The sequence below is a fragment of the Hirundo rustica genome, chromosome 10 (assembly GCF_015227805.2).
Source record: "Hirundo rustica isolate bHirRus1 chromosome 10, bHirRus1.pri.v3, whole genome shotgun sequence".
NCBI lineage: Eukaryota > Metazoa > Chordata > Aves > Passeriformes > Hirundinidae > Hirundo > Hirundo rustica.
Window position 1 is genome coordinate 8,108,531 of NC_053459.1, and position 24,382 is coordinate 8,132,912.

At 43.9% G+C, this 24,382-nt stretch overlaps 1 protein-coding gene across 2 annotated transcripts in view; it reads right to left on the minus strand.

Moving 5' to 3' along the window:
* Positions 1 to 1,192: 1,192 nt before the first annotated feature.
* The window catches only part of EPHA4 (EPH receptor A4), a 105,148-nt gene continuing 81,958 nt past the window's right edge, over positions 1,193 to 24,382 (minus strand). For both annotated transcript variants that reach the window (XM_040073804.1, XM_040073805.2), the window contains 10 exons: positions 20,957 to 21,015; positions 20,074 to 20,187; positions 19,706 to 19,891; positions 15,760 to 15,821; positions 15,034 to 15,243; positions 12,384 to 12,533; positions 9,795 to 9,988; positions 6,875 to 7,030; positions 5,708 to 6,587; positions 1,193 to 3,489 (listed from right to left, as the gene is read on the minus strand). In XM_040073804.1, coding sequence (XP_039929738.1) covers positions 6,473 to 6,587; positions 6,875 to 7,030; positions 9,795 to 9,988; positions 12,384 to 12,533; positions 15,034 to 15,243; positions 15,760 to 15,821; positions 19,706 to 19,891; positions 20,074 to 20,187; positions 20,957 to 21,015 — 1,246 coding nt within the window. In that variant the 3' untranslated portion in view covers positions 1,193 to 3,489; positions 5,708 to 6,472. The remainder of the gene's footprint in view (positions 3,490 to 5,707; positions 6,588 to 6,874; positions 7,031 to 9,794; positions 9,989 to 12,383; positions 12,534 to 15,033; positions 15,244 to 15,759; positions 15,822 to 19,705; positions 19,892 to 20,073; positions 20,188 to 20,956; positions 21,016 to 24,382) is intronic.

Below are 24,382 nucleotides of genomic sequence, written 5' to 3' on the forward strand. Positions count from 1 at the left end.
CTCTTAATACCCAACTGGCTGAATCCAGGCACTCAGGAACACCCAGCTGGCTGCCCTCCTCACCCAGCTACAGAAGGGGAACTTGCTTCTAAAACACAACCACCCAATGCCAGCAGCAGGGCTTTTGGGCACCAGCACTGCACAGTACTGTTCTGCCAATAACACTGGAATCTTTACCAATTAGTTGGCTTCAAAATCTTCTGCAAGTAGTTCAAAATATTCAGAAAAATTCTCCATGAGCCACCACTGTTTCTTTGCCTCCCATGAACGGTGCACGTGTAACTTGGGTCGTTAAAAGCCTGTGTATCCCAAACTAAGCAGCTGCCCTGTAGAGGCGATGGCCGAGGCCACTGCACCCTTGGCACCCACAGGACACAGCCCACACCCATGTGCCCATCACACAGCAACACCCTTTACACAACATCCATGCTCTCCGTTCCTGGCTTGGAGGCCTCCTCAGGGAGCTGTCCCTCCTCTCCACTCTCTGTGACACCTTTCCCCTTCTCCCTCTCTGGCCACGAGTCTCCAAGAGGAGCCCACTGACAGAGGCAAAAGCAGCCCCCGAGCAGAGCAATGCGGGCAGCAGGGCCACGGCTGCACCGGAGAGGCGACACCCCGGCCAATGGACACTGATAACTGTAGGATTGCTGCCAAGGATGACTGACCTTAGGCAAGGTCCAGGCTGGGGAGCAGGGGAGGGACACTATCCCTAGCCAATCCCAGCTATGAATATGAAAAATGATGGCCTGTAGGTTTTTCTCAGGTGCAGTGCCCATGGATAGCACCCGGTGTTCAAGTATCATTGACATTAACAAGATGCTGCAGCACCCTTCCCACATCACAAACCACAGCTCAGGACAGCAGCAAGAACAGCAATGTGCTTTAAGGTACGTGCAGGAGCCACGCAGCTCAAATGAACTCTGCAGGGCACTCCTGTGAAACCTGCTGAAGAGAATAAATCCCTTTGAGGAAAACACCAGGATTGTTACCCTGAATTCTCTATCTGTAACTGTTCTGGATAAATTCTAAATTTAAAAAAGAAAAAAATACAATAATTAGAAATAGTCCATTTCAGGTTTGTACAGCAACTACTTTATTATTTTTCAAATGCAAATGTTTGCATTGTTTGCTATTTTACAATTTTACAAACTAGGTATAAAAGACCATAAATAAATGACATAAGTTATGTGTACCTAAAATTCACGGAGGGAGAAAAAAAAATTACAAATTAAAACAAAATAGAAAAATCTATATATCTAACCCAGAGATCGTTCAAATGCACAAACCAACAAATGCTGTTAGAATTTTTCAGTATGAACTAAATTATAATATGCCTCATACATTCTAATTTTAACCACAGTCCTTGCATATTCCAACATACTTGCAGTGATACAAAAAAATAAATGCACTCTCTTTTTATTTGTCTGATTAGTACTTCAGATTTTTTTTTTTTCTGGTTATGAAAATGTCACATAAAAGAAAAATACTGCTTTTTAAGTCCTGCTTACTGGTTACTCACCAGCTTTTTTTTTTTTTTTTTTGTATTTTATACATATATATTTTTAATACATAAGATCCATCACAAAATTAGCACAGCAAGAAACCCGGACAAACATCAACCACTGGTGTGTGAGCAGGACAATTGAACACACTCGTTGTGGGGGACAAGCCAGTGGTGGCCTGACCCTGAGGGCAGCAGCGTGGTGGCACTCGCCCTTTTCTCACTCCAGCTGTGTCTGGAGCAGCCCGTGGTGGCCCAGCCCGTGGACACCATGCCAGGCACAGCCAGCACGTCCTGCTGCCCTGCCATGCCCAGCCTCAGCTGACAGCACGGCTCCCCTCGGCCCCCTGCCAGGCCCTGCTGCTGCTGCTGCTCCTCTTTCAGATCAGGCAGAATTACCAGGGAGGGTCAGCAAGCAGGGAAAAGAGGAAACAGGAGCAACCTGAGGACATCACGTCACAGCTCCGGGCAGGGCTGCGCCTCCAGACTGCCCCACGCGTGCCGGAGAGAGCTCCTGTCCCACGGCAGGGAACAGACCCTGCAGCACGTGGGGAGCACGGCCAGCTGCCCCCTGCCAGGCACTCGTGGGTGCAGGCACTCAGCTCCACTGCCGCTGCCTCACGCTACACCAGGGCGAGTTCTCCAAACACAGAAAGCTCTCCCAGGTAGCGTCAGTGCGCTGCAGCACTGCTCCCTGGGCCTCGAAGAAAGAGTGTCTTCTACTGCACTTCAACTGCTCTTCAACCGCACAAGGAACAGGACACACTTCACGACTCTTGCTAACTGTAACTTTACAGGTCTTGTTGCTTTTTTGTTCCTTATCTGTGCTGGGAACCAGGGAAGTGTTCTGATTATTACGTTGCACACAGAGCAAGGTGCTTGTGTGAATGGAAGAACTGCATATATTGTTAGCATTCAACAAGTCTTTAAAATCCTATTTTTGCAGATAAAAAAGGCTACGTAGGAATTCAGCTCGATTACCAGTGGATGGAGAAGCAGGTTGTTGCCTCCATCACCTTGCCACTGAGAAACTGGTTGTTCTTGGTCATGAGAAGAGCACTAGTACGAATAAACAACAATTAACAAAAACCTTTAGCACCCTTTAGATCCTGCAATCCATTACTCCAAAACTAACTCGAAATTGCCCATTTCAGGTTGCAGAACTACTCAATAACGTTAGTGTGGCACCTAAGAAATACACTTACAGATACAGAAACTTCAACACTTTTTAATGTGTGTGTTCTTGCTATCATTTCAGACATGAGCTATCAGCCTGGTCTTACAGGATGGGGGGCTCCTGTGCTTCCAGAGGTGTTTGGGGCACATTCACAGGCAGTTCTACACACGAGGTGACTTGCACGCCGACACACGTACACAAGCACACGTACGCACCTTTCGGAGGAGATAATAATCCGTTATCCATTCAAGGAAAAAAATATATTTATATCACTGCAATGGCACCTTTAGTGTAAAATGTCACTTCAGCAATGTACACAGGCAGCTCACAGGAACTGGGCTCTTTGCTGTGGCACCTGGCCTGGCGTCCATGGTAAGATGTGTAGCGCTCTGTCACCTTCATTTGTCCGGGATGCAGCGGTGACAGCCAGGGGAATGAGGAGAGACAACAACAAAATATATAAATAAAACCAAGGGTAAGCAGAGAAAGCAGAAGAGGAGAGAAAAAATCCAGAAATCTGTAGGGCTTTGACACAGTACATTCCCCAAGTGACAACTCGGTGCTGAGTCTTAACGAGTTAGTTATCACTCAGTGGAGAAAAACAACGGAGTGGGTGGCCCAGAAAAAAAAAAGAAAGTAGAAGTCACACTCTCTTCGGGGACCGATGGCTGTTCAGCATGTGTTTTCCAGAATCAGTGCTATGGAAGACGTAACTGTGGGTCCAGAAGGCTTCACGTCTAGTCTGTGTTCCTCCATGGTCAATGTGATCAACAGGACGGGCTACGAGGCTGTGAAAGCAAAATCCATTTCCCTGCACAAAAAGAGAACACAAATTAAATTTATTAAACCACATGCACCAACATGAACACCCAGACCTGCCCGCAGGGCAGCACTTAGAGGGTGGGAACCCTTTGCCTTCCCTGTCCTTCTTCCTTCCCTCACACTACTCCGAAATCTTGCTTCCATGGCACACCTTATATAGAGATATGTAATCAACCAATCTATCTTTCTATTGATATTTACAAGGGCGACCTTTTTTTTTCTTCCATCTGCTCTCTTTCAAGCTAAAATCACATTCCAGTGGATGCCCCTCATTGGCCATATTTTATCACAGGAAACACAACCACCAGTGGCAGCGCTGAGAACCCAGCATCTGAGCTGCCTTCACAGTTTTCATTCTATAGGGACACAGTTTTCCATTTTGTGTGGAAAATATTGCACTGTTTTGAATTACCACTACTAGACTCCAAGACAGCAATTTAACAAACTGGCCAGAAAATTTGGTGTATTTTGGTTTTAGATAAAAAGATGATCTCAACAGAATGCAACAGATTTACAGCAAGGAAATTTCAAGTATCTCTGCACTTGAGAGGCAGAAGAATTTTTCCTGCTGAAAGTACAAATGTCAGGTCTTTAAAATGAGTAACTACTTCTTATGTTGCCTGGCAAAGTGACATTAAAGCATGCTGGTTTAAGTAGATTTTTTTTAAAGAAATCTTAAATTTCTTGAAATGGAAAGGCTTTTATAAGTAATGCTGCAGAACAGTTTATACTGAGCTGTCATGACTTGACAGGATCCAAATTTAGCATCTCATATTCAGAACAAGTTGTTCTCTGAGAGAGTTGGGAGTGAGGGAGAGTTAGTGGTTAAAATCAGCAAGTTATTGTTAAAAGTGACAAAAAAGTGATATGAGTGACAATACAGTATATGTGATTTGTCCGACTGAGTGAACTGTTTTGGATTTAGGATAAACTCAATTATTAAGAAACTTTGACATATAAAGCCACTAAATCATTTCTGAATTTGCTGTCAGGTGTGGAGTAGGACCAAAATATTACAGACTAAAGAACCAGTCGGAGTGCCATTAAACTATAAATCTCACCTTTCTGACATTGTGCCTGGCACAGCTGAAATGCAATGTCAGTTCTAAAGGACATGTCATGAAAATCCTCCTCCTACTCAGCACAGAGTAAGTGGCCCATCTTTTTTCTGAGGTCATCTCATTACTTTGGTCCTCAGAAGGACTTTAAAGGAATCTAACTTACATACTCCTCAAAAAGACTAATAAAAGCTTAATGACAAATAAATTCAAGCTCTGTTTTCATAGCATTACTGGATAAAACTTTATCTTGTGTGACCTGCTGAGGACAACCACATTGCCACAGCAGAGTCCTCCACCTAGCAACCCAGGGGATGCTTTCAGTCACTCTGCTTCCATCTGTTCCCTAGAGGAGGCAGAGGGCAGCTTTTCTATGCTCCATCTTGTTGGCCATACCTGCAGAGGGGTGCCAGGCCCCAGCTGTGCAGTCTGCATCCGGCACTCACACGCACAGCTGCCCTGACAATCCCAGAGAGCCACCCTACAGGGCTGGTTTCCAAAGTGGATTTTGGTTCCCACAACTGATCCAACAGGATCAGGTGCATGAGCTGCATTGCACAGAGCTGCCACCATGCCTGACACCCAAACTGCACAAAACCCTCAAGGCTGCATGCACAATCCCATTTCTTTCTGCTCCCTTCCCATAAAGGCACTGACACCATAACTGAAATGTGCCTTTCTAAAACCCAAATACTGCTTTTACTGCTGTTCATGAGAGTGCAGGAAGTCTTTGGTTCTTCTTGGTGCAATTATGAGTATTTGTACTTTACAGTATGACATCCATTCGTGTTGAGTTTTTCCAGCCATGGCATAAGGGCATCCCTACTGTTCTCAGTGTGAAGTGGGGTCAAGCTCTCAGCACTGAGCTGAGCCCCAAGAATCTCCTACACCTTGTCTGCACACCCTACCAGAAAACAGCTTGAGAGCAATTTGAGATAGTACAATTTTCACTGCCATCAAATAGAGCAAAAAATAGAAAAGGCTCAGCAATTAGTCTGGGAAACCAGCACAGATTCTTACAAACCAGTTAGGAACCCCAAATAACATTTACCACAGCAGCTTTTATTTTCCCCCTAGCAGTGATGAAATCCTAGCATAGCTTACAAAATAAAGCACCATGAACGTGTTGGACACTGCAGTTCCACTGACCTTCCATGAGGCAAAGGGAGAAAGTTTCTTGAACAAGAAAAGAAGTCTGAAAGCTCCACAGCCACGATTGTCACAGCTGACTACTGGCAAGACGGTCACAAAAGTCTTTCAAAGGTAGGCTTCAGCACGGCACAACAGCCAAGAACCTCCCCAGAAGTCCAGTTTTGCCGAGTAATCCACAAGGTGGGTCACTCCATGTCTCAAGCCCATAAACGGGTAGATCACTAATTGGCAGGCACTGATTAGCCACACGATATTCTCACTGAGGTTTCTTCAAGGTGTTAGTGATGCATCAAGTCTGCAAAGAATATCCTAGGGCAGGTTCTTCATTCCAGTGAAAGATACACAACGGTGGTTTCACCCACAAATAAAACACTACGGTTGTAATCCTACAGGTCACAGGGAGAAGGAAAGTAATGGTGTTGTTTTTTTAAGCACAGTATCTGGCAGCAAACATAGCATCAAAACTCGAATGTGACTTTATATTTATATAGATACACATGTATTTTACATATCATTGATCAACAGAGAAGTATGTTCCAAGAAACAATTTGTTCCAGGTCTGGTTTCAAATGACGGCTTGTCATTTCTGGAGGCCCCCCTCCCTACACACACGCTCGGGTTCCGCAATCTGTACATCAAGCAATGCTGCAGATCTTTATTTCGACGGGCGAGGAGACGAAGTAAAAAAAGTGCAGTTCTTCAATTAAAGTGCATGGATGAGGTAAACTAATTTCAAGAGTTTTGAGTTTATTCAGTGCTGGCTCAGACGGGAACCATCCTGCCGTGCATCTGTTGCATTTGGGTGCACATCGCCTGGACGCTGCTCAGGATCTTGTTCTGATGAGCCAGGGCCGTGATCCCGATCCTGGCCAGGTCCCTGTGGAAAGCAAGAGAAGAACAAGGGGCTGACAACCGTGGATCAGATGCCGGTGCGGAGAAAAATATTAAGAGTCAACCGCAAGCAGCGTTAGCAAAAGCAAGGCAGATGTACAGAAATGTTTAATTAAATAAGTGGAGGCATTGTGGAAGCATTTTAAAGTTATCCTCCATCCAAATGAAAGGCATTCCATTCCTTTAATGAGTGTAATGATATGCAGCACAAAGCAAAAGAGGCTGATTAAATCCAGATTTACCAGTTTTTTTGTTATATCGCTGAGTACTTACTCCTGGTTCATATGCACCACAGCCTCTAGGGTGGTATAGCCAGCAGCTGTGAAGTTATCCTTGTATCGCTCCATTTTCATGGCTTGGAGCCAGTCACTGACAGAAACAACCGCCGAGAACTCAGGGGAGCTGGGATCCAGCAGGGCTGTGCTAGGTCTGGATGCCAAACAGTGAAAGGACAGAGAAATAGTGTCAGCTGGATCATGACCCACAAACCAAAGTTTGGTCTCTGCAGCAATTAACCTCAGTGATGAGGGAAAGCAAGGGCAAGAGGCTGCGCCCAATGAAACCGGTGGCCCCGCACATCAACTCAGATCAGTGCAAGAAACTGAACGAGATTCAAAGCAAAGGGCCAATTTTTGCTAAGAATGAATTTGACCTGAGGTTTCTATTTTTGGTTTGAGATCTAATTTGAACCACAATAGAGCTTATGATTTCCATCTCAGATACAAACCAAATCCACAGAAAATTCTTTTACTCCCCAAAACAAAGAAAATGGCAATGCTGGAAGGCATTTGGCCTGCTGGGTCTGTATCTCACGGGCAGAAATGCCGGACCTTGCCAACCCTGCATGTGTCAGATTTCAGCTCAGCAGCTATAGAAACACTGCTGAAGTATGTGCAAAGAACTGGGAGCTCACACCCTGCCAGACTGGTTTGGAGAGTAAAACTCAGGGCGGGTTCAGATAACTCCTAGTTCTAGCCAGGTCTGCTCAGTGCATTCAATCAAACTCAGGACAGCAGGGAGTTAATCCCCTCTTTAATCAATCCATTCCTGACCGAGTGTGTGCCAGGAGTGGCAGGAATCACACGAGCTTTGATCTTTCTTTGCGCTGTGGAATGTGCTTCTCATTTTGCCTTGCACAGTTTTGCCAATAATTATTTTTACAACATTTTCTTCTCTTATTAATATTGCATTTATTATTTCATATATATCATAAGCCACAGTTTCATTAAAGCACTATAAATTACTGTTATCTATCTAATCAAAATAATTATCATTTAGCAATTTATTTGAAAATGCACATCATCAAAGACTAGGTGTGCAACAGCGTGGTTAGGTCTTGCCTGAGGCATTGAGTACATGCTGGTAATACTCGGTTCAACTCTTTTACTGCATTATCTAACACAAGACCAAGGATGGTAACCTATTTATATATAATTAAGCTTTATGTATAAAGTCATACATTAATAATGTTATATATGCATATTTGAAATTCCTATTCTGAAGACAAGAAAAATATTTATAAACAGCCATGAACGTGAAATGACCTTGAATAGGCTGTTAACTTACACACACACACACATAGAATGACCTTGAACGGGTTATTAACTATTGGAAGACCTGTATATTTTCAAAGAGCACCTGTAAATTGAAAAGAAAGCAAAATGGAGGTGTTCATACTCTGATTCTTCAATCAAATTATCACAGCAGATCATACTGTGATTCTCACCACGTAAATTATTTAAGCCTCAAGGGAGAATACATTTTTGCTAGGCCCCCAGTGCAATTAGGGTGATCTCAAAGACGAAATGATAGTGGCCCCACAGGGTTAATGATCCCTCTTCTGGTGACATACATTGTAAGCAAGACTCACAAAGGGACACACAAGTTTAAAAAATGGATGTTGTTCTGTTGGAGGCTGAGACAGAATCTCTGTTACTCCCTCAGTGATTCAAGAAACTTAATTTTGCATTGTCTAATGCATATTTTTGTACCTTCCCTCCTACTAAAAAACATTTTCCTATTATCTTTCTCGTTTCTTTTAAGCGTTTTTCCATATTTGCTGTAAGCAAATCTACCTGACAAAGCAGAGACATTTGAGAAAATTTGAGAAAAGCAGAGACCAAAGCTGGCAGAGATCAGTAAAGCTCCTATTACTTCAGCAGTGTTTCACCAGCTTAAACAAACTGCTGATCTGTCCCAACAAATACATTTCGGTTTTGCCCTACAACTCTGGGAGTTTCCTTCCTGCTGTACTCCTCTTGCACGTACCAGGTACACCACGCTTAGCAAACAAAACAAACGCAATGTGGGATTGGTGGAGACATGAAACTGGCTTTCCACAAAATTAAATTCAAATTCACATAAAAATTAATCCACACCTTCCCAATGCCCGCGAGGCGTTGGCTGTAACGCTGCAACGCTCATTTGCAAATCCTACACAAATCTAGGGTTTATAAAACTTGATGATGTGCTTTTCCTGCAGAAAACCACATTGCTCCTGTTAGCTGCACCGACTGAGGTGACCCTACCCATTCAAGCCCTTTCACCGGGGGTAGAAGGGGAAAGAAGCAGCAAACTTCGCCTTTCAACAGAGCATGCCTGCGTCAGGACGTGCTTAAGGCCGCGCTGGAAACTAGCTCAGCGCTGGTGTGATCCAGCAGCAGCTCTGCTCACTCCCCTTTGCTGCTGGCAGGGCTGGCGAGCCTGGGCGCCCCAGGGGCCACAGGCAGCCAGCAAAGCCTTGTGCTCACCTGTGCAGAGCAGTGGCTGCTGTGCAGGCTGGCCCTGCAGAGCTGTGTGCCACCTGCACTCCATGTGCCACCCGCACTCTCTGTGCCACCTGCACTCCCCCTGTGTCACCTGCACTCCCCCTGTGTCACCTGCACTCCCCCTGTGTCACCTGCACTCTGTGTGCCACCCGCACTCTCTGTGCCACCTGCACTTCCCCTGTGTCACCTGCACTCCCCCTGTGTCACCTGCACTCTCTGTGCCACCTGCACTCTCTGTGCCACCTGCACTTCCCCTGTGTCATCTGCACTCAGTGTGCCACCTGCACTCTCTGTGCCACCTGCACTTCCCCTGTGCCACCTGCACTTCCCCTGTGCCACCAGCACTTCCCCTGTGTCACCAGCACTTCCCCTGTGCCACCTCCCCTGCGCTCCCTGGCACGCCACCATGACAGAGCAGGGCTGACCTGGAGCTCTCGCTGCCGGTCCTCTTCAGGCTGTTGGGGTTGCGGATGAGCTTGTCCAGCATGTTGACGATCTGCCCAAACTTGGGGCGGTCGCTGCGCTCCTTCTGCCAGCAGTCCAGCATCAGCTGGTGGAGAGCGATGGGGCAGTCCATGGGTGGGGGCAGCCGGTACCCTTCCTCGATGGCTTTAATCACCTGCAAATGGCACAATTAGGAAGACATTAGAGAACATCAGACACTGCTCAGTCTACCGGCTGAGTACCATTTATCCTAGGGCCATCTAGACTGTGGTGACAAATCCCCAGTTAAATGATACAACATGGAAAATTGCACTCGATTCAGACAGCTGGTGGTCTCAGAACTGTCATTTCTCTGCAGCAATTCAAAACTAAAAGGGTACAGCACCCAGCGCAGACATCAGATAAGGCAGGGCCATTTGTCACAAAAAAAGCACTTGGCATACAGGGATTACAGAAGAACCCTGGTTAGAAATAAGCAGCTAGCCTCGTTGGAGAGAGGGCTGGAGCAGCAACAGCTCTACACCAAGTCTTTATTATCGGCCCGTTTTGGGTGCAATATGTTGAGACTGTGTTTTCCCCAGCATATTTAAGGTCACTCTCTGCCCACTGCCCTTCTGGACTAGCTCATCTCTGTCAGTAATAGAGGCCTTGCAGAAGAACCTCTTCTCTCACTGCTATATGCTCTGAGCCAAGACATGCAGAGAAGGGAACCCTTTTGTGCAGCTTTACTGAAGTCCAGAACATCTTAAGTATGTATTTCATATTTAACAGAACCCAGAGAAACTCAGACTGGAGTCACTTCAAACCCCCTAAAAAGCACTCCAGAGGCTCTAATGGCTTCTTAGCTCCCTCAGGAGAATGGGACACGACCAGAACTCAATTCTGACATGACAGGGACATGACCCAGGGGCCTTCAGATCTGAATTAATCGATATGACACTGCTGGCAGGACTACTATAAGACCAGAGACCAGCAGTGCTCAGAGACTGAGTTGCACTAAATTCCCTCCTTCTGGACTTGTCCAATTAGTGGCTAAAATCCACTGGGAGGACAAGGTGAGGGATATGCTTGCATTATTAACAGCTATTCAGTGACCACAAACAAAGTGGCTCTCACTCCTCCTGAAAGTAAGAAGATCTTGTTGATTTCTCTAGATTCAACAGACACAGTATAATTTGAAATCCACTTCTGCTTTGTTGTGAGAAGCACTGCTCTTGCCATCATTAAAGAGGAAAAAAAGGCATGTCTATGCTACAGACTGTAAAGAGTGTGCAGAGACAGTAATATTGGCTTTCCCTGTCTTGTTCAAGCCAGCTTTTCAACATGGTCTGGCAGTGCACAGTCGCAGTGAACACCAGCCTAACATAAACAGCTCTAATAAAAACAGCTGTTTGTTGCAGTGAGCTCCACTGTGCTGTGCAGACATGCCTGATATAACCGAGACACATCTGGTGTTTTATTTTCTTGCTAAGTCTTGATGACTTCCTGCTCGCAAAAGGAAGGCAAGATTGGGTGCCAGAAGAGACATTTCACATCAGAAGGAAATTAAAATTATATCCCCCATTTAGATTAAATGCCATCCGCATCTAGACACTCTTTGAAAATGCTCAGCTCCACAGAAGAAAGCAGATGACTTGTAAAATGCCCTAACCACTCCCATGGCTGTATATTCAGATTACCATTTTCTTCTTCCTTTATTTGCTTGTAAATCCCCTGGGAAAAGAATTACGGATAATCTAGGCCTCATTTTCATTGGGATTTTTTTTTTTTTTTCATTTAATAAAAATTCTATTAGCAAAAGCTCTTATTAGCATTATTATTAAATACTCTTCTGGAACAGCAGCCATTGTGCACAGTCCCGCTTGGAACACACTGAAGTAGTCCAGATGGTACGGTTAAACAGGACATGCATAATTTAAGAATGGTCATTTACAAAAGCTGCTTTTTAATGCCCTCAGGGGACAGCTATGCCATTGTCACAAGGATGCTCTGACTGATAATCAGAACTGGATATCCTATGTGTTGATTTAGATATCCTACAAGAAATTAAATCGACTGGAAGAGTTATAAGCATACTGGAGCTTCAAGAATTAACTACCAACAGGAAGCCCAACCAAATTCAAGTGTTTTTGTCTTAAAGGCATTCAGTAAACTCAAGATATAACATGAACATTCAAATCTTCCTTCTCTCAACAGTATTACGATTTGACAATTTAAATACATTAGTTTCACTTTCCTCCATTTTTCTTTAACTGCGGGGTTTTTTTTTTTAATTTAAAAGACCAAACCAAATAAACCCCAGGCAAAAGGTATAGAACCAAAACTGAGAATCCCCTATTCCATGACCTTAGACAAAGCTTGAAGCACTCAAGGAACTTTAGTTCCAGAGAGGTACCCTGAGAAAACAGGAACGTACCGCCCGTGACATCCTTTAAAAAGCCTGGAATAAACATCGTATAGCCGTACAGCAATTGCCAGAGAAACACATCGGCAGACATCTAAGGACAGAGACAAAAGCATGGGGAGGGCCAGGGAGAGAAAACGCAGGGGAAGCTCAGAAGGAGACTCACATCTTGGTTGGACATGTCCCAGTAAGGTCTCTCCCCGTAGGACATCACCTCCCACATGACGATGCCGTAGCTCCACACGTCGCTGGCTGAGGTGAACTTGCGGTAGGCGATGGCCTCGGGAGCAGTCCACCTGATGGGGATCTTGCCACCCTGCCACCAGGAAAAAGAACCACAGGCCAGTGAGTCACTGATGCAGCAGTGTGTGCGGCTGCACTGTTCCACATATCCAAAATACAACATGGGTTTTTTTGTGTACAACTCCAGAACCCTTCTTAAAAACGCATCCACTTTCTCTCCTGCTTGCCATAAAGCTGTCAGATCCAACCAGGAGGCAATGCTGCCCATCTGTTTTCTTTAGGCACGAGAAGGGGAACCAGTAAATTGTTAAATGTATTTTTATCAGCCCTGCAAGAGATCTCTGCTTAGGGCTACGCTGAAGCCTGAGAACAAGCCAGGGGTTTTACAAAGTATATATTAGAGATTTGGTTGACAAAACAAATAAGTACATGCTGTTAATTACTATTTCCTTGCTTGCCTGTCTGACCTGTTTGGCCTGTTTCAGAAAAATGGGATTATAAACCTTTTGCTTTTCAAAAAGGTAAAATAAAGAGAGGATAAAGTGGGAAGATGTAGGAATACGGTGGTGTTTCCCATGGGCAATGTCCCAACTCCTACCAGAGATGAGAGGGGGCAAGTAAGCCCCATGGCTCTCCCAGACCCTGGGGGAGGAGTTCAACACCAAACCAGGGTACAAGGCTGCTTCTGATACCTGTTGGAGAAAGCTGCCTCTTCTTACAATACTTCTTTTTAAACAAATAAAAACACTTGGCCATCTGATTTGGGCCACTGAGGCCCAGTGCTTAAAAAGGAACTCACTCCATCCTGTTTATCTGATTTTGCCTTAGCTGAGTGATCGCAGGCCAGAGATTTCTCCTTTTGTTTATGCTAATATGCAAGGTGTTTTTAATTGAGCTTTTGGTTTCCTGCAGTTCCATCTGGGGAATGACTTAAGCTGAACAAAGGTTTTCAGGGTTTTTTTTCATTTGCTTTTATGCTTTTTTGATTAAGTTTATTTTGGTAGCTTTTTTTCCAGCCATCTCCTAGATAGCTTTTATCCATAACTGAGTGCAGTGTGTGCATACTTAATAGTATATTGTTCTACTCTATCTCTCAAGTGTTTAATATGGACTGGTTCCAAAGCCAAGGGAAATCAAAAGGGGTCCTTCTCCTAGCTGCTTCATCCTTTCCATCAGGCCCTTTATGAATCAGGTTGTGGCAATATGTGCCTTGGTGACTACAGGATGCTTTCACTCTAATGAATTATTAACAGGAGCAAAACACATCATTCTCTTAAAAATGTTGCTTTAAAAATTGTACTCTATTGCAGCCTCTCTGCTTATGCAAAAGCTTTATTCCTCCTTTCAGACACAGATGCACTGACATTGTTTATACATGGCTGTCATTCTAAAAATTGTCAATAAGCTCTTTATATTTAGCTGCTTGAGCACAGTGGAGTTAATCTAAATATTCCTGATCCTTCATTACTGATACCAAAGGAAGACAATGACTGCAAAACAAATGTCATTGATTCTAGTTTACTTCAGAGAGCCAACAATACCATATCTCCACTTGCTAAATTCAAAGAGAAGATTTTCAGGCACTTCTGTCTTGCCCTTGTGTGTTTGTCTAAACTCTGATTTCCCTGAATGCAGCTTTTCAGACCTTTGCTTCTCCTTCCTCCACTTGCCACCCTTATGAGTGAGAGATACCAAGGCTGGCCAGCATTTAATATTACAGGAGTCTATCCTTCCCTGTAATGAGCTGTGAATCCATTAAAGGATGAGTGTTGGGATTAAACAGCGAGATCTGAGTGCTGCAAACAAACTCAGCGCTAGGGAGAACAGATGGAGAATGGCAGATATTTAAAAACCAAGAAAATAAGCAATTAAAAAAGGAGACTTTATAAACTAATGTTTTCCTCTTTACGTGCATGTTGGTATCAGAGATATTGGTACAAAGGCTGGTAATGGCTGGGATGTTGTTTTGTGGCCAGAATACTTGCATTAGCCCTATTCCACGTGCAGCATATTAAAATGGCTTTAGCAAAATTACCTAACAGTGGGATGCTGAAATATAGATAAAATGGGAAAGAAACAAAAAAAAGGGAACGCAGGCCTAGCACTTTTCCCAGTCCAAATCATTTAGGTCAAATTTATGACTGGCTTTGTGATGGGCAAAAGTGGATGCATCTTTTTTAATTTTTTGTGGTGTGTCTACACCTGCTGTATCAAACGTGAGTAGGATCAGCCACTTGGAAACCACGTTTGTAGATATCAGAAGGAACAGAAGTCCAGGCTCTAATTTCTGGCATCACATTCCTGTCACGTGCTGCATCATGATGAAGGAACAAGAGGAATAAATGGGTCACATCCTCAGAAAAGAAATACTGCTGTGGCCACTGCTGTAGCAGCAACAGCACATCAATTTATAGGAGCTGTGGAGCCTGGGCCAATGTTTACTTTTAGGTTGTGATTTGAGGTTTTCACTTGTGACTGAGACTATTTTAAAACAAACCTCTGTCACGTCCCACACAATCAGACAAAACCAACATGCAGGCACGACAACGTGGCCGTTTTCCTTCCCTCCTCACCCGTGTGGTGTAAGCTGCCTCAGGGTCGTCCTCCAGGACGCGGGACATGCCGAAATCAGACACTTTGCAGACCAGGTTGCTGTTGACCAGAATGTTGCGAGCGGCGAGATCCCGGTGCACGTAGCTCATGTCAGACAGGTACTTCATCCCCGAGCTGATGCCACGGAGCATCCCCACCAACTGGATGACTGTGAACCTGCCGTCATTCTTCTGCATATGGGAAAAGGAGCAAAATCACAGAACGTTAAGCTGAAAGCTACATTATTGCCACTGCTGAAATTGGCAAAGAGCAGAGCTGTGGATTCCCATCTTCTCTCAAATAAAATGCAATGTTATTTCCTCACCCTCCTCACCGGTGTCCATAAGTCACCGGTAAAGCAAAACCCAGAGGTTCTGTCGCAGCTTTCAGTGCTACAGTATCCTGTTTGAAAAGAATCTGATTTTAATGAGTCTATATAGCACTGCAGTGCTTTCCAAAATGGAGCGAGTCAGAACCGTCCCCATTAAACATGGATTATTTAAGATCCTGCTATTTTTAAAATTAATTTATTTTGTATTCTTCCACTTTATATTTATTCTGGTTTTTGATAGAAGCAACACCAGAAAACAGAATTTCCCAAGTACAAACATAATTTCTTTAAAACTGCAGAAGTTTCAGTATTTTTCTGGGGGGGGGAAGACAATTCCAGTATAAAAATATCCTTAGCTTTTGAAGAAATCACCTACCCTGAGGAAGGCATCCAAGGAGCCATTCTCCATGTACTCAGTTATGATCATTACTGGTTTACCTAGAGTGCGCAGAAAGAAAAACACAATTCCTTGATGAACGCCAATGTTAATTGGATAAAAATGGCTTGCACATGATTTTACTGCCAAGACACCTGGCTTACACAATCTAATTTAATTTGAAAAGCACCAAGCTTATGCCTCAGCTGTGGGGAGCAAGAGATGAAATATTATAGGACAGAAATGTTTAAAGGGCCCATCTGGAAGGTTAACTCTTTGGTTGACTCATTGACAAGGTCTTTAACTAAAGTAGCTCCTGTTCTCTAAGGAATATGTGAATTGATAATTGAGAACTAAGAAACAAAGATGTGTCCGAACCTGACAAAAATCTTTAGTAATAAATTGCTCGCAGAGCAGAAAATGGAATTTGTGAATGCTTTGGTCTCTCTGTCTTTTTTGAAAGATCAATGCTTTAGGCAAGTTGGAAGCTGCCAGGAGCTACAAGGTGTTCCAAGACAACTGGATTTAACAATGAAAAATACAGGCTGTTCATCTCAACCTTCTCTGTCTCGAATTTGTACTCTGTGTCTCTCATTATTTATAAATGAACCAAAGCCATTTGCCTCCTGAAAGTCAGCCAGGGGTCAAATGATTCAGTGCCCTGTGTCACATACGGAGCACAGAGCTCAGCAGCACCCAGCACCCCCGTGCTGCAACAGGGCCCAAGCTGGGCAACAGGAGGAGAAATGCAATGTTACTGACAGGGGGATGCTTTCTAGGCACTCTCCTACCTAAAACAACAGCAAATACACAAATAAGGCTTGATGTTGTCTTTAGGAGTTTTAGAAAGGTCATACAGTGCTGAAACTGAGAACTTTTAGGTACATACAAGGAACACTAATTATTTCATGGAGTTAAATCCTACTGCATATTTGACAGGTATTTGTAGAAATAGGTCTGATAAGATCTCAAGAGAGCAATGGCAGAAGTACAGAAGTAACCCATCAAAGGTTGGATGGCAAAAGCCCAGTCCCAAGACGAGCGCTGCTGAGCACCTGACAATCAGTGCTGTCTGTCATGACAAACCTTCCTCTCTCTTATGCTTTACCTATAGGAACTATAGAGCTTTCTCCCTAAATAAAAGATGGTGTCCCAGAGGAACTCAGCTTTTACTTCCTGGAGCAAGTCTGAATAAGGGAACATTATAGGGAAAGAAGGCCTCAAAGGCCAGGTCACCTAGACTGTAGATAGCTCAACTGCATCTTGGCATGGGAGGTATCAGAACTACTTAATTTTTCCTTGCTTCTGTCATCAGCCAGGATCTGCTCCAGAGCAACCACCTCTAAAAATTACCCTACCGTGAAATGTTGCAGCATTTAAAGTTCCCCTAATAGTTTCTACCTCAGTGCATCTTTCACCAAGATTCTTTTCTCTTCATTTGTCAAGGATTTTTGGTTCTGAAGTAACCTTTTTTTAATTAGAAAACCATATGCTATAAGGACTGACTGTAGGAACATTTTACTACATTTCACTTAGGCCAACATCTACGTGCAATACGTAACTTATTCCACTCATCATTACTCATTTCACCTTTCTGGTCCCAACCTATCCTTTACAGGCCTTTTACTACTCCTGCTTTTACCTCCCTTCCCTGCTGGTATTCAAATTCTTGCTGTTTTGGTCTCATGCAAGCTGGCATGCCCATGAAATGCCATTACTGAATGCTGCAGAGAAGCAATGGCATTGCATAAAGCAAACTGCTCTGGATGAAGGGCTGAGTGACCTTGGCTGAGCACATCCTTAAGTAAAAGGGTGTGATAAAACACCATCCTCCCTCTAATTCACCTAGGAAAGCATTCTTTGGTAGAAAGAGGAAAAACTTCAACCAAATCTGGATATGGCACTGTTTCATTTATATTTAGCAACTATGACAGCAACCCTTCCACTGAACAAATACAGCTAAATGAGTATTAATTAACCTTCTTCAATCAAAAGATACTATGTCAACGTAGAAGGAAAAAAAGGAAGACTCTTTCAGTGCATTAACATGTAATTTCATTACTCATGCACTTCTTCAGCAGGGGAGGGGGGATAGAGAGAGGAGGGAGAAGTTACCATCAGCGAGTCAATTATTAAAGTACTTGACTAGCAGCCAATAATTTATTCATGGTTTTTTGCTGCCTCTCTCAACCCCCATCTATACCACTATTTATCTCACATTTTAATTTTCAGTTTATTAAATGCATTCATTTATCACAGCATTCAGAAAACCTATGGAGAAATGGAGATAAATGTGTTCTCAAGTAGCCCTGTTTCCCCAGGAGCACAGCTTGGAGGTAACGGAGCCGGGCTGCTGCTGGAGCATCACTTACTGGGAGCCAGGAATGGAGCACTCCCAGGTCACGCTGCCACCTCCTCGGTGAAAATTCCCAATCATTTTAATTCACTGACAGCTGCATTATGCAAATGCCTACGATCATTTGTAAGTGCTGGAGCTGTATCAGCTCAGGGGCTTCCAGCCTCAGTGGGATTTCAACACAAAGATTCCCCTGTCTTTCTTTTCCTGAAGTGCTGAAAGAATCGCTGTCGGAGGCAAACACTATGGCCTGATCACAACCCTCCTGCCCTTTGTTATAACAACCAGAGAGAGAGACACTCAAACCTTCCAAATTGAAACAGTACTGTATTTAATTTTAGCTTTGAGAGAGGCTCTCAGTAAAGGATGGCCAAAATTAGTCCAAACTGCTCTTTGCCTTTAAAAGCAAACTGCACACACTGTATGAGCCATTTTCAACTGTTGAGAGAAGGCAGACCAGGAGACAGCAACACAAATGAGCAGGGCTAAGTTTTCCAGAAACAAAAGTGGCAGAGCAAGTATCAGCTCTCACTACACATTCAAGAGGGACAGAGTTTTACAGTGGAACTGATGGTTTTGATAATCCCCTATGAGAGGTACTTTGTTCTTCTAGTGATATTTTACTTTTTACCTTTTCATCCATCTTGAATTTTAATTGCTCCCACTATTAATACCCTGCATTCATGTTCCTCATGCTGCAGAAGGTGAGCTTCACAAGGTCCACTCTGACAACAGCTCACAAGATCACTGCCTGGTTTCTATGCTACCCTGAGCACGAGCCCCAACATCCAAAGGGTCTTTTAGGGTGAGCAATCAGAGCCAGGCTTTGCCACCATGGCAGTGGAGCAGAGACAATACCCACACCGTGGCAGTGGCACCTGAGCAGGTCAGGCCCAAGCACTGGTGTCTCACAGGAGCATTTCCAGCCTACAGACAGCACCCAGCAAGCACTGTCACTCTTCTAGAGCACAGGAAACACTGTAAGACTTAAAAGAACCCCAAACCAAGCAGACAAAAAGATCATTCAGGTAAATTCTGCAGAGTGAAATTAGCACACCTGTAAATCAGAGAAAACAAATAAGCAGATTCCACACTAAAATAGCCTGCTTCATTTCAAAGGCTTGCTCTTACATCTGTGCTTTGTACTTTAAACATATGACTGTGTAGTTTTGTTTTGGTATTTTTCCCCCATCATTTTGAATTCTTCGCTCACCATCTGCTTTTGCCTATCCTGTAACAATCATCTCAGTCTAGCAAAGATGTGAAAGATGCCTGCTTGGCATAGCAAGAAGGGATTAAAAAAAAAAAAAAAAGCCAACCCCTGCAGTATTAATTCCCTCTACAAAAATCCTGTACAAGCTGCCTACAGATAGAGTATCAGTTGAAACCATAAACCCATTTATAGCTGACAACAAGATTAATGACTTGTCCTGCACTGATTTCCTCCTATTAGCTATCAGTGGATCTGTTCCATCTGTCATTTTACAGGAAAGAGGGTAAGAAGGAAAAAAAAGAAGCCAGCACACACCACACAGACTTAATTTCTCAGTGACTTCCAAATTGGACTTGTCATGAAAATGACCTACTTACATTTAGTAACGACACCTTCCAAGTGGATGATATTGGGGTGGTCAAATTGTCCCATGATACTGGCCTCACTCAGAAAGTCTCTCCTTTGTTTATCAGTGTAACCAGCTTTCAGAGTCTTGATAGCAACACAGATCTCTCTTTTTCCTGGCACTTTGAGACGTCCACTGCACACTTCACCAAACTCCCCTTAAAGAAAAAGGTGCAAGAATCCACGGTCATGAGCCTGAAGCATGCACTTGTGTTGTCAAACTGTTATGTCAGTACATTTGGGAGAACTGTCATACAAAAATCATAGGATCACACGTTCCCTAAAAGCAAATTTAAAAGTGTATTTACGAGAAAAGAAATGCAAAAGTTTTGGCACTTACCCACACCAATAACTTTTTCAATCTTTATGCAGGAGGCATCAATTTCTTTGGCAAATTCCCTCACAGCTTGGTTTGGATCCTCATATGTAAAAGGATCCACATATGTTCTAACACCTGCAAGGCAGAAATGTTTTATTTGAAGTCACTGATCTACATGCTGCTGAACACAGAACATATGAGACTGAAGCCTTAATGATATACAACAGCAAAGAGAGTGTACAATAAAAATGCACTGTAAGCCAGGAATGACTGATAAGCAAGGAAGGACTTAAGTATTTTTCCCCCCAGTGAAATATTTTAAAGTGTAAACATTTAATACTTCCCTATATTGATGTAAGGAATCAGGTTTTTGCCAATTAATGAGCTTCACAAATCACTGCCATCACTAGCACAGCCTGTCACGAACCTGTGAGACTAAAACACATCCCTTTTTCCTGTGGGAGCCAGGAAACTCTGAGCTCAGCTCCTAGGTTTGGTACATGGCAGTACAATAGGATTCAGTGCTGGAAAAAAGGCAGCAAAGTTCCCATTCCCTTTCCTGCAGGAATGCCTCTGGCCCATTCAGAAGCTGCTTTAGCAGGGTGTTGTGAGGAAAAATCCTGCCTAGAAATCAAGTGGCTAAGAACAGGTATCTTTCAATGGCAAGGAACAATGGAAAAATTTGATAAACTCTCCTCCTGTCTGTACCCCCAAAACGTTTTACTCAGATATCTCTATTTTCCCTGTTACTAGAGTAAATAAATTCTGAAGCAGGATGTTTGCAAGAGAGAAAACCAGAGGCTTATTTGCCTCAAGAGGAATGCAATCCCTTACTTCCCGAGCACCAGAACACGAGCCATGTTTTAAAACCCAAACCAAACCCCCAAGCAGCAGGACCTTTTACCTTGGTTCAAGTGTTTCTCCTCATCTGCCTCTTGCTTTGCCTTGCTGTACTTACTGCGCCTGTCAGAACAAAACACTGCAGGTGAGCTCAAAATCAGGATCTCACTCTGAAACAAGCTTGGTCGTCCTGACACAGCACACAGCCAGGACAGGAGGCTCCTCACACTCCTCCACCTGGTATTGGCATCAGCCAAGCATCAAAGGAAATACAAATCTATTTGTGTCTCAGCATTTAAAGAAAGAAAAAAAAAAAAAAAAAGAGTTCGTGCTTCGGCTACTTTTTCTTCAAACTTCCTTTTGCAATTGAGGGGCCAAATTGCTTTTTAGTTCTATCACACAGGGATTTAAATGCTGCAACGGAGGTGTTTTGGTAGATTGACTTTCAAACATCATTAGGCAAATACCAACATCAATACACTTATTTAACTGCACATTTAGAACTGGAAATAAGTCTCTTAACACGGAAATCAGGATCTCAGCAGAAAAAAAAAGAAAAACCACCAACCTTGACCATCAAAAATTAAGATCCCGAGGATTTTGCTTATTTTTTTAATCACTGCTTAATTGAAGGGGCTGAAGAACTCCTGATGGCAGAGCTCCTCTACTAACTCTCTGAGCTGGAGGCAATAGCATAGCAGAGTATGTTAATTCTATAGATTACTACTTCTACACCTACACCTGTGATATTGTAATCCAGCTATGTATTTAATTAGTTCAGCTTTCAGCTTCAATGGACAAGGAGCACGATGAGAAGCTAGCACAAGAAGATAGTCCATTAGGGAGGATATTTAGGAGTCTGCTCAGCCAAATGTGTAGGAATTTGAGATTCCCCAGCATACAGTGGTATGTAGATGGAGGGAAATGAATTTGGGCTTTTACCCATCAATCCTTGAACGTTCAGGATCGAGCACAGAACAGATACTGCTGAAGAGGTGGGCTTGTTGCTTACTCTCAGTTTGTCTGTTCCTGGGAAAACCAAATTTCCCAGTCAGACCCAGGAGAGCTGACTGGCAAGAGGCTGGGGTGGAGAGAAGAGGGAATGCAGAACAGGAGAGCAGGAGGTGAGACTGGCACTGGCAGCAATGTGCAGCTGCTGCCTGGAGTGGGGCAGGGGACAACCAGGCCCGCCAGGGACACCAGGGTGACACTGGGTTAATTAGTAGGCTGAAAATGGTGAATAAGGAGAAGAGGGAAATGTGAGCAGGTACAACACAATCCTGTAAGATGTGAGTTAAAAGGGGTCAAAAAACTCACAGATAATAGGAAGGAAAGATATAACTGAGAGCCTCACCTGCAGCAAATCTCCCTGAGTCTTACCATATCTCTCCTGTCAGCAAAACCCCACTGCCCCTTAGCAAAAAGCATCTCACTTCCCACTCTGCACCTGCCCTGTGGGGAATAGCAGCTTCCCACTGCTGTCAGCTGGGAGGGCACCTCCCAGCCTTTGCCTTCAGAGTCCTTGTGCTGGGTCACACAACACACTATGCCAATAATTAAAAAAAGTAATAAATTAACCATGAAACAGAAGGGAAAAAATCCTGTTTGACATGTGAAAACAACCTGATCTTCGAACCAAGCGTCACAACTCCCAACATTGACAGGACTTGTGTTGAGACAGAAAAAGCAGGTACACATCCAACCATAAACCAGTGGGAGCTTCTTTTCTCGACACAAGTAACTGAAACACAAGTGGCTCCAATCACAAGGAGAGCATTACTAAAACCCACACTGGATCCAAACATCCATTTAAACAGTTTATTTGCCTCAGAACTTTTAGCACTGGTATAACAGAGCTGAGTGAAATAAAGGGATGATGTTCTGCTCCCAGCTACTGAACTGAGTAAGAAGCAAGAGGCAGCACAAATCTCACCCAAGGCCACAAAACACCAGGCCAACTAAGGGACTGCAGAGATGGTTTCAGGTACACAACTTCTCTCAGAAGGAAAAAAAAAAAAGGGAAAAAGAATATTATGCATTTTAATCAGGATCCTTCAAATTAATTTTATTAATGTTCAGGCACAGATGGGAAATACAAAATGCAAACAGACTTTGCATGAAAGCATTTTAAGAAAGAAAAAAATCCTCTTTATCTTATTTTTAAAAAGTACAGGCACCCTCACAACAGATTAAAAAATAACCTTCCCCCACTAAAACCCAAAAGACAGCAAAAAAGCGAAGGGAAACAAGGAGATTACTGTTCAAGCAATGTAATTGTAGCTTATTAAGTTTAAATAATACCTTCTAAACTAACTACCTACTTCCACCTCTCGCCGTGTCACCTGTTGACCTCTCCTGCCTGGCTTTGGGCAGGACACTGCTGTGTGCCATTGTCCTGGAGAGCAGCCCAGGAGCCCCACGCCACGGGGCACAGGGCTGGGGCTGCCTCGGGGGCAGCTCACCTGAGTGGCAGAAGGGAGCCTTTGTCACAGGCTCCCCTAATTACAGGGATTTTGGCAGTGGTGATTAAATAGCCGGCATTCAGGAAAAGAACACAGAAGCTTTCAGGAACTGCAGGGGTCAGAGCCAGGCAGAGCTACAGGTGGGGCTGGTGATGAAGAGGAGTTAACAGCGGGGGGAATTAGCAGGCACTGAGGTGAAACAGCAGGACCTGGTTGCCATGCCCCTGCTCCCACCCCCTCCTTCCCACGCAGAGAGGGGCTGGGGGGCTCAGGAACCAGCCTGGCAGAGCATCTGCTCCAACACCACCGGCAAAAGGTGGGCAAATGTGTCAGCAGAGCAAAGATAAATCAATGTATTGGCTGGAAGAATTTCTGAGAGAAAGTTTCAGATGACCAGAGGACTTGGTCAGACCATCTTACTCCACACAAGCCCTTTTACAGCTCATTTTGAGATGCTGCAATCTCCCTCAGCATTCATTCAGAGCAGGGTTTGGGAACACCTACACCATGTCCTGCTTGCTGCTCCATGGATGTCCCCATCCAAACCTCGGGAAGTTTAACTGAGCGTTAGGCAGATTGGTTCTCGTGTCGCGGGACAGAGCCAAACAGCTTGAGCTGCCTGAAGGCAAAGTCCTCTGACTAATTCTGCTGTAAAGATGAATTTTGGGATTTGAGCAGTGTCTTGAAAAAAGCATGAAGCTAAACTACCAGTAACAGCCCAGTGTTCAAAAGTGGGCACCCAGAGCATATGCCCAGTTCCCACATTTGGCTCGTGGATGCAGAGAGGCCGTGTCTGCAGGCCAAAGCACAGGTTTGATTGTACAAATATGACTTCTAGACCATGGTTAGATTACAAAACCTTCTCACTGGGACTGTCTGGACAGAAAAGCTTTTTCTCATCTGAAGTAATTTTGGAACAAAGTATAATTATTTTGCTATTAACTTCTGCTGGCGTAGGAAGATCATGAAATATCCCCAAGGTCCACACCTCTAAATGACATTGTGATAGTGGTTAAAATCACTAGAGT